This window comes from Camellia sinensis, chromosome 10 (assembly GCF_055761805.1).
Source record: "Camellia sinensis isolate YWXY chromosome 10, ASM5576180v1, whole genome shotgun sequence".
Lineage (NCBI taxonomy): Eukaryota > Viridiplantae > Streptophyta > Magnoliopsida > Ericales > Theaceae > Camellia > Camellia sinensis.
In genome coordinates this window covers 118,983,643-118,993,608 of record NC_138970.1, presented here as the reverse complement: position 1 = coordinate 118,993,608, position 9,966 = coordinate 118,983,643, and the positions used below count along the sequence as shown (strand labels likewise).

At 31.3% G+C, this 9,966-nt stretch overlaps 1 protein-coding gene across 11 annotated transcripts; it reads right to left on the bottom strand.

Moving 5' to 3' along the window:
• Positions 1-3,552: 3,552 nt before the first annotated feature.
• LOC145801274 (uncharacterized) lies at positions 3,553-9,302 on the bottom strand. Of its 11 annotated transcripts, none has more exons than XR_014342495.1 (10): positions 9,184-9,300; positions 8,700-8,842; positions 8,543-8,614; positions 7,436-7,478; positions 5,837-5,912; positions 5,622-5,694; positions 5,392-5,463; positions 5,026-5,165; positions 4,784-4,830; positions 3,553-3,937 (listed from the first exon to the last, which is right to left on the bottom strand). XR_014342495.1 is itself a non-coding variant. In XM_082892120.1 (9 exons), the coding sequence occupies exons 1-8, from the start codon at positions 9,275-9,277 to the stop codon at positions 4,144-4,146; spliced, it is 594 nt and encodes a 197-aa protein (XP_082748246.1). In that variant the 5' UTR covers positions 9,278-9,301; the 3' UTR covers positions 3,553-3,937; positions 4,103-4,143. The 11 variants fall into 11 exon arrangements, 3 of the variants coding, with proteins under 3 accessions (XP_082748246.1, XP_082748248.1, XP_082748247.1); XR_014342492.1 differs by lacking the exon at positions 4,784-4,830 and adding an exon at positions 4,103-4,783; XR_014342499.1 differs by lacking the exon at positions 4,784-4,830 and having other exon boundaries at positions 5,026-5,097; positions 9,184-9,302.
• Between the last annotated feature and the right edge of the window lie 664 nt (positions 9,303-9,966).

The window sequence follows — 9,966 nt, the reverse complement described above, 5'->3', positions numbered from 1 at the left end:
CGTTTTGTACTTTTTCTCCAACGATTCCCAAAGTTCCTTTGCTGTCTTGATTGGATTGTAGACGTTGTATAATGTGTTGTCAAGTTCGTTCAAGATGTAATTCCGGCAAAGGAAATCGGCATGTTTCCAAGCATCAACCGCAGCAACCACTTGCCGGTCGGTTTCATCCTCTTTCAAGATAGGAGCATCTTCACGGAGGAAACGAGCCAGGTTCAGAGTTGTAAGATAGAACAACATTTTCTGTTGCCATCTTTTAAAGTCAGTTCCTGAGAACTTCTTTGGCTTTTCACCGTAATTTACCGGTACTGTTATAACAGGAGAGGGGGTTGGCGTCATTGCAGCCACCACAGTAGTACTTGTTTGGGCATTAGTTTCAGTAGCCATCAATTCTAATTTATAAAACAAAATTATAATTAGAATTTACACTATACAGAAAATTAAACCAAATTCACAGAATTAAATTCTGTAAAAATAAAAGAAACAAGAATGTAACTTTTATTTTTCAATTAATTTAGAAATAAAATAAAATTTTATTCAACCAAATTAATTCCACACAGGAAATTAAATTCTGTAAAATAAAAGAAATAAGAAAATAACTTTTATTTTTCAATTAACTTGGAAATAAAATTTTATTTAACCAAATTAATTCCACACAAGAAATTAAATTCTGTAAAATAAAAGAAATAAGAAAATAACTTTTATTTTTCAATTAACTTGGAAATAAAATAAAATTTTATTTAACCAAATTAATTCTACACAAGAAATTAAATTCTGTAAAATAAAAGAAATAAGAATATAACTTTTATTTTTCAATTAATTTGGAAATAAAATAAAATTTTATTTAACCAAATTAATTTCACACAGAAAATAAATTTCTGTAACACTTCAATAATTAAAATACTAAAACAGAATTTTAAGTAATGAAAATTCAGAAAATAATTTCTAAAACCCAAAATTAATTTCTGAAAAAATTCTACAAAAATATATTCTGAATTGTTAATGACACCAGTATCGTACTACTAGTTGTCAAAGAAAAGAGACAGTATATTACTACTATCTGTCAAATAGCATATAATCACTATTTATTTTTCTAACCAGAATATTATTTTGTAAATTTACAGAAAATAATTTTCTTAAAAGAAGAAAGAGAAAAGGAAACAAACGAAAAAATTCTGTAAACAGAATAAATTCGAATTTGTCTTAAGATTGTTGGAACAATCTTCTGTGTAAATGAAATAAATAAAAACAAAGCCAAACAAAATAAAATAAAACTTACAGAATTTATTTTGTGAACCGAATTTAAAAATCAAAAGACCAAGTCGAGCGTGTGACACTCTGTCCTTAAGACAGATTCGCCCCGCTACGGTGCTTACGGTTATGTGGTGTCTATCTCCCAGGATACAATGATCTTAGCCAATTTGTAGTAGCACTCCAAAACAAATTGTTCGACGAACCAAACCTGTGTTCTAACTCTCTGAATATTTATTCCTAAAATTATATATGAAGAATAATGCACTAAAAGGAAATGGACAGCAAAAGGGCAAAATTTCAGACTCAATGTTTTTTTCGGATACGGACTACTGGAAAAGTGATATGTATATATAGCCCACTTGGTGACCTTTCAAACATACCCGAACAGGTATTTATTTGAAAAGAAAAGGTGCACCACTATGGCTTCGTTTGGGAAGTTGCTATTTTAGTAGGCTATCTTAGTTTTTGGCTATTTTAGTAGGCTAAAATTTTTGTGTTTGGGAAGATGATTGGATTTTTTTATGGTTAGATGTGATGTTTGTGAGAGAAAAAGTGAAATGATTATGGGTTTGATGTAATATTTTGTCTTATTAGCTATTTTAGTCTATTTTGTTTTTTTGTGAATTTTAGCCTAAATTAGGCTATTTTTTTTCTTCCCAAACACCCCCTATATCAAACAAGGTTTGACCGTTGCAAAAAATTTAAACAACTTAGAAAAAGTTCCGTTAGTGGAAATTTGAAAAGTTTGTCCGTTAGTGCAACTTGTTCCAAACTGATGGATCTTTATTAATTAAACTATACGGAATATATATATATATATATATATTAAACTATTTGAATAGTTTAATAAATAATGAAAGAGGTATAAATTTTAGGAAATCATTTAGGAACCTAAAATTTGAATTTAGAATTAAATTAAATTTTCACAATTACAAACTTTTAGGAAACCACTTAGGAACCCAAAATTTGAATTTAGAATTAAATTAAATTCCCACAATAATTTTTATTGAAAAAATTCAAAAGAATTTTTATCTAAAAAATTAATGTTAGACCTGAAAACGACGTCAACTTCTCATTCACTCATAAATGGTTTTGACGTACCGTCTTCACCGTGTGACTTACCACGTGGCAAGGAACACTTCACCTCTTCGAACCCATCCAAAAGATGTTTGGGACCCACTCAAATTTGGGCTAAAAAAATATGCCTATATTAAACTATTTTTCCAATAACAACCCCTTAGAATAATAATTTTATAGATATTTAATGTTTGTCGTTTATAATTATTTTTGACAAAAATTCAACTTAATAATTATTATTATTAAACTTAATTAAAAAATCTTAATTAATTGATTTTAAAAAACTCACATAAATACATAGGTTTATAAATTTATCATTCAATAAAAAAAAGGGAAATTTAGGTGGCCGGTGGGGGTGATTAGTCACCAGACAACATGTAAAGCTTGTACGTAAAGTTAGGGAGTAAGGTGATTGTGAGCTTTAGACAAAGGAGATTTGATGTCATATGATTAATGACTGAGATTTGGCTTATATCACTTGCATATAGGAGTTCAGTGGTGATTTAGAGCACTAGTAAAGACATCTATTTTGAAAATAAAATAAAATAAAATAAAGAAAAAAGACAAAATATAAAGGAAAAAAAGATAAATTAATGTTCCTTTAATGCCCCTCTTTTAGTGGTTTAAATCATTTTTTATAGGAGTCTGAACCTTTCTCTTCTCTTGACTTCGGGGGGAAATGTGAGTTGAGTATAAAAAATATATATATATTAGTGAAAACAGGTTAAAGTTAGGAAGAAGAAGAAGGGAGGCTATAATTTTTCTTGCTATTTCACCACCTCATACGTATCATCACTGCTGGAAATTGGGTTTTTAGCGGCGTTTAAAAAACGCCGCTATAGATATCAAAAACGCCGCTAATTGTTTTTGTGACGTTTATTACCAAACGTCGAAGATGCGGCCGTCGCTATAACTTGATGACGCTTTAAAAGCGTCGCTATATTTATTATAGGCGGCGTTTTAAAAAACGCCGCTAAATATGCTGCATAACGGTACATTGACGTCACGCAATATTTAGCGACGTTTTGAAAACGTCGTGGTAGATCTTTTTTATTTTAAAAATATAACCGTCGACATCATCTATAGTGACGTTTGAAAACGCCGTCATAGCTTCAATTTTTTTTTTTTTTTTTTTTTAAAATTGTGCTAATTCTGTGAAATTTAACTAAAACAAATTACCTATAATAAAGATGAAAAAATATTCAATATATTAACTAAATTTAGGTAAACATAATACTAGATCAATTCATGCTTCTCAATAAATAAAAATATTTCAATTCCAAGATGAAATAAAGTTAAACTAGTGCCTAGTGATAAGTTGAAAGTTATTACAAAACAAATCAACACAAAAAAAAAAAAAAAAGGGGAAAAAAAAAGATCAATCATGTACCCTTTACAGCTCGGCACAAAACAAATTGGCACAAAAAAAATCAAGATATTTAAATTGCATGGATGAATGTCTAGCATAAAAAGAAGGGGGGGGGGAATCAACTGTATGCTATACAATACAATTGCAAGACTAATCATGTACTCTTTACAGCACTGGGAAGCAATTTACAGCACTGGTAAGCAAGTTGAAGGCTTCATCCTCTTCTTCCAACTTCTTTTCCTGTTGACAAAAAAAAATCCCCGGACTTAGTAAGAACTGATGGTGATAAAATAGTATCCAAATTCACATGTTTTGAGTTCCTATGCTGCCTTGACAAATTCAAAACCACCTTGAAGTGAACAAAAATAGTGCACTCAAAAGAAATGTATGTAAATAAACCTTTACCAGTACAATTGATGGCAAAGGATGATCTAGGATAGAGTGTTTCAGCATTTCCATCTTTTATCTTGAGGGTTAAAAATCATACAATAAGGATACTCTTATGCAATTTGAGAATGAGAACACAAATCAAACCATACATATATATATTATATGGAAAATCTAAAATCAGTTATCTGGATGCTGCTGTAAAATATTCTCACAAGCATATGGATTTTTAATAAGTCATGGACGAGGCAGAGAATATGGATTTTTACATTTAATTTTTCCCTTTTCCAATTTGCATTTATGTTAAAATGTTCACATAGATGGTTCAGGGAATATGAAGTAAATATAGAAAAACATGGAACCAAAGGCTGGATATTCACTTCAGAGACTTGAGTTGAAATCAATCAGAAAATCTGTCCATTGTTTTTTTTTCTGTTTTTCTTAGCAAGAAACTAGATCTTATCATAAAAAATGGACATCATAAAAAAACAAAGAAGGCATACCCCTAAGATAGAATTACGTGAAATTGGTCTTCAAAATGTCATAGATTACCCAAAAGGAACTAGCTAGAAAACTCACAGCCCTGACTCATATGACTAAGATTTTCAGCAGAATATTCAATCAACAAGTTGTTCTTTCTCTAAGCCCCCAAAGTTGACTTTATTCCAGGAAAATCAATTCACTGTGATGGAAGCATACCTTCTCACATCAAGAGCAACAAACAGAATAAGCCGTTCTGAAAGAAGCTGTGCAATGATCCGAAAGAAACACAGCATAACTACTCTTAGACAAAACATGATAAACATACATCCGTACATAAACTGCTATCTTTTTTTTTCCTTCTTTTTTTTTTTTTTTTTTTTTGGGGGGGGGTAAGAATCCATAAATAAACTACATTAATAATAGATCCACCATAACAAATGATTTGAGGGGGCACTTACCAATCAGTCCTATTAAAAGAAAGGGACTCGTTTGACAAAATTTTCTGCATGATCAAAAGATCCTCTCTAAAACTGCATCATCCAAGAGGGATGGTCAAATGGTCTTAAATTTTGAGCAAGAAACGAGGTCACAATAGCACCTGAGAATATACATTTTAAGTATCATGTAATGTAATGATCTTGTTTGTTATTCACATTAAATTAATACAAATATAAATTGATGAATGGAAGTTTAACGGCAATTCAGCAGTTTGTCATATGTAGCAAAAGACTATCAGCTATTTTCAAAATGACGTGTGCATCTTTGAAATGTAAATCGATCAAGAAAATGAAGGAAATTGAAAGAATTACAAAGCAAATACTCACAATTTCTCCGTGTAGGTCAAATTTCCTAGAATAGGAGGGATAGGTCCACTCAGGATGTTGCAGCTTAAATCTCTGGATCAAAATCAGGATAACGACACAGTTATAAGACAAACAAAACATTGAACGCTGGGTCTGTTGAGTTAGTAGTAAAACTCCATAAAGGTCCCCTCAAATAAATTCAATTTTGTGAAAATACCAGATTGAGGAAACAGCAAAATTAAAGCACTTACAACACAGCAAGTGCCTGCATCAAGCCAATCACCGATGGGATTTGTCCTGAGAGCTGTCCTTATCGGCAAGGGCCTGTTAAGTATATGAAAAGTAAAAATAAATTAATTTAATCCTATGAGAAATCTGCTAAATAACGAAAAGGATAAAGAAGGATGAATAATTAAAATATATATCAGAAACAAATAATAAAAACAAAAATGGAAAAAGAAGATACCTGCAAACCAGTTGCTTTGTTAACTGTACATAATACTTCAAACAGAGCAGAAGCAATCGCACGTGTCTTATTCTCTCTGTCAAGATGTAACTTGAGAGTTTTCATTTTTTTAACTGACAGAAACTAAAAATATCCCATAAACTTCATATTAAAAAAGGCACAACATAATTCCTACAAGAGCATAAACAATTACATGTTTTCAAGATTGCAGTCTCCGACATGTTTGATAATGTATTCCCTGTACATGTGATAAACACGCCTGAGTTCACGTATATCACTTTTTTCCTTCCTTTTTCTAATAGTAAATTCTTCATCCTATGATAACCAAAGTAGAAGAAAAGCAAGAATCTGATAATATAGGAGACTAATTGGAAAGAATCTGGAAAAGAAAAGAAAAGAAAAAAATCTAAAAGAAATCTCAGGTATTTTTCCTCATAGTGAATATGGTAACAGTACACATTAAAAAATTACTCAAAAGTAATTATAAGTAATTAACCGTAACAAACTAATTAGAGTAATGTTATGGAACAAACATGATATTGACAGAAAGAGCACTAGAAACCATCATAAAGAAACCATAAATAAGATAAAATAAAATTCAAAATGCACTAAGATAATTGAGAGTAAGAGATAAATCCAGTATGTATTTATTGTAGAAAAAAAATAAAATAAAATAAGTTCAGGCACATACCAAATGTAACTCCAAATGCCGTTTGCATGGTTCCAACAATGCAACCATAAATAATCGTACTCATGCATATACTTCGAACATTAGCATGAAGAATCCCATCCCACAATGATGGTTTCAACCAATTCCAATTCACAAATCATTTGGACATTCATATATGGACTTTCTTTCTTATTAAGTCCATATTTGGCCTTTTTGAAACTAAATATATGCTTCATCAAGACCTTTCTCTCTCCTCTGTTTTTTTTTCCCCCTTATATATTCTCTCTTCTCCCTGTTCAACAACAGATCTTTTATCTCTCAAACTCCATAGATATAATATTATTCAATCATAAATGGTGGATGAATTGTAATTTCTATGAATGAGATTGAGGATTTGCATTTAAATTCCTAAATTTCATATCTTTTTGGTGGAGGGCCTGTTTTCACTTTAATCAATCTTTATCATAATAAGCAATCTAAAACAGGACAAGCAAATCCACAAGCTTATATTTAAGGAAATCAATGAAGTCAAAAAAGAAGTCAAGTAGAAAGTAGGTCAAGCTAACCCGTTTACTCAATTAACTGCCTCAGCAAGAAATTATAGATTTGTTCACTTCATTGCATCAAACAATAGTGGGGAAAAAGAACAAAAAAATTAAAAGAAATGCCTAACAGAAATAAGATTTCAAAGGCTCAATCATCTTTAGGCTTAAATTTGACTCCAAAGCAATCAGAAAACACATGAGAATCAAAAGAATTTAGAACACAGATACACAACACATATAAGTTAACGTATATGTGTATGTATAGGGAGAGAAAAGAAATGGAGAAGATTCAAAATTAGTCGGCTTTTTCCCGGTTATAGCAATCCCGATTATAACAAAATTCTTCAATGAAATTGTTATATCTTGCTTCATAAAAAATTATACCTTTTAAAACAGCATGAACACCATGAGGGCCAATCAAAGATGTCTGCATAGCAAAACTAATAGTGATGATAATAACAACAAATAGCAGTAAGTATTAATTAATTAATAAATGGAGCAATAAGCAATTTTCATGAATCATCTTTTAGCAAATAAAAACCTACAAAAAGAGGAAACATAAAGAGTGAAAGAAAAACACATAAATCTTCTTAGCTACCTATTTGTAGAACAAACAACCAAAACTATGTAAATAAAATACAGTTACAGATCAAAGCCATTGAAGCCGATTACCTGAGAGAACTAAAACAAATAAAAGAGCTATAGATCCCATACTTGAGAAGAACAAAAACATAGGTTGAAATCAAAATCATCCAAAACAAGCTTGAGTCAGACCAATAAAAGAGACAAGCACCTAGATCAACAATGGAAATCGAAACGCTAAATAAGATTTCAAAAAATAATAATAATAATAATTAGAAACGATTGAGATAGAAGACCTACGGTTTTGATCTACAATAGACTTGAAATCCTCATCATCAATTGCTTCGTCAACGTCTCTAGAGAGAGCTTCCTTCGTGCCATTTTAGATCAAGAATAATGTTGGAGAAGGAGAGAGAGTGGTAAGTCTGTGATGTTTGAAAAAAACGAGGCCTCTATGAGGTTTGAGTGGTAGAGTTTTTTTTTTTTTTTTTTTTTTAACTCATTATTAATTGGTGGAGTTAAGTAACAGCGAAGCGACGTTTCTTGAGAAATGAGAAATGAAGACGTTTTCAAAAAAACGTCATTTTCTAAGTGCCGTGACAACCAATTTTTCTTGTAGTGAGTAGAGAAAAGAGACAAGTTAGAGAGAAAAATGTTCTATGGGCTGGTGGCATTTTAAAGAAGGAAATCTATTAAATGGGAGTAAAAATTAATGAGTCATGCTAGGATATTAGTTTATTAAATTTTTTATTAAACTTTTTACATGGGTGTGGTTTCATATTTATGTGAATTAGCGAGAGATCTATTATCCAATGGTCACCAACGAGAACAACCTAATAGAGAAATCTATTATCAGAAAAAGAAGCAGATAACAATAGACTAGAAAGTAGCATACAAAGACTTGTTTACCTGCTTCACGCCAAGAACCAAGGGAATAAGACACTCGGGCTCAGTTGCTTGAGTAGATTCATCAATAAGGACCTATAAACAGATTGAAAGCAATCATGTAAACCAGAGAAGAAAAGATTGGCAATCCTTTATGACAGTAAAATGTTCACAAACCAACCTGGCGAAATCTAAAATTAGCCAATCGAGGATCGCCAGCACCAACACATGTGCAACAAATGACATCAGCACTCTGAGATACCTCCCTCTCTGTTGCTCGCTTCAGAGCTTTATATTTCTTCTCATCACTGCTGGATAATTCTCCTGTATATGTAAAAGGAAAGCTCCATTAACGCAAATCCAGGTCACAACAGATATCATTCCAAGTTTAAATATGCACCCACCCATAAACATAAAAAAACACTTTAGTCGGGTTAGTTGCAAGGCAGAATTTCTGATGCGTTAAATAATAATTTTATTATCCACACAGACAAAAAAACATACACAAAGTCCCATGCAATGGTTGTCATGACAAATTTGAAAGAAGAAAACAACAAGATATATACGAATTAGCAACCAAAACATAATTCAGCTAAAACACAATACAGAACAACATTGGAAAGGATGACTTGGCATGTTTTTCGAAAAGTTGAAAACCACTCAACTGAAAAATAATCCTGCAAACTGGAATTTTAAAGAAACCTGATAGTGAGAAAAGAGACAAGTTAGAGAGAAAAATGTTTTATGGGCTGGTGGCATTTTAAAGAAGGAAAAATGTTCTATGGGCTGGTGACCAATTAACAAGTAAACAAACCTGATAGTGAAGAGTTAAATGCTCCACGGGAGAACTTCCCTTGATTTTGCACAGAGCCTAACAACCTGGTTTAATTAAAAAAAATTAAAAATCTCACATCAATGAAAAACGAAAAATCAAATATCTCAAACGGAAAATCAACATTTGTCCTCATGTTAAAAAAATACATGAATAGACTAATGTTGATTGGGAAGATGATTGTCTGAACGATAGACCAAAAGTTATACCACACAACTTTGGATTAACAAAACAGTACATACACAAAGATTCTTGTATAAACTAATCCAGAAGTAGAATAGATACTCACGCAAAGGGATAGGGCTCAACAAAGAGAGCAGTTTAGCGAGGCCTGGAAATAACACATGGATATAAAGAGAACATGAATATGCGACGTATTTATAAAACGTTGTTAAATATTAATAAACGTGGCGTTTAAAAAAACGCCGTTAAAAAAACGCCGCTTAAACCCATTTTAGAAATCACTTATCTTTTCATTATAACATGTTAACAGTGAAGAGCTTAGTTTCAACAATTAAAACTCATACTGCTTGACTAAAGTAGAGAGCACATATGAGTAGGCTTGAAAGAGTACAAACCTGTAACAGTTCAAGACTTCAAAAAATATGGTTTTGTT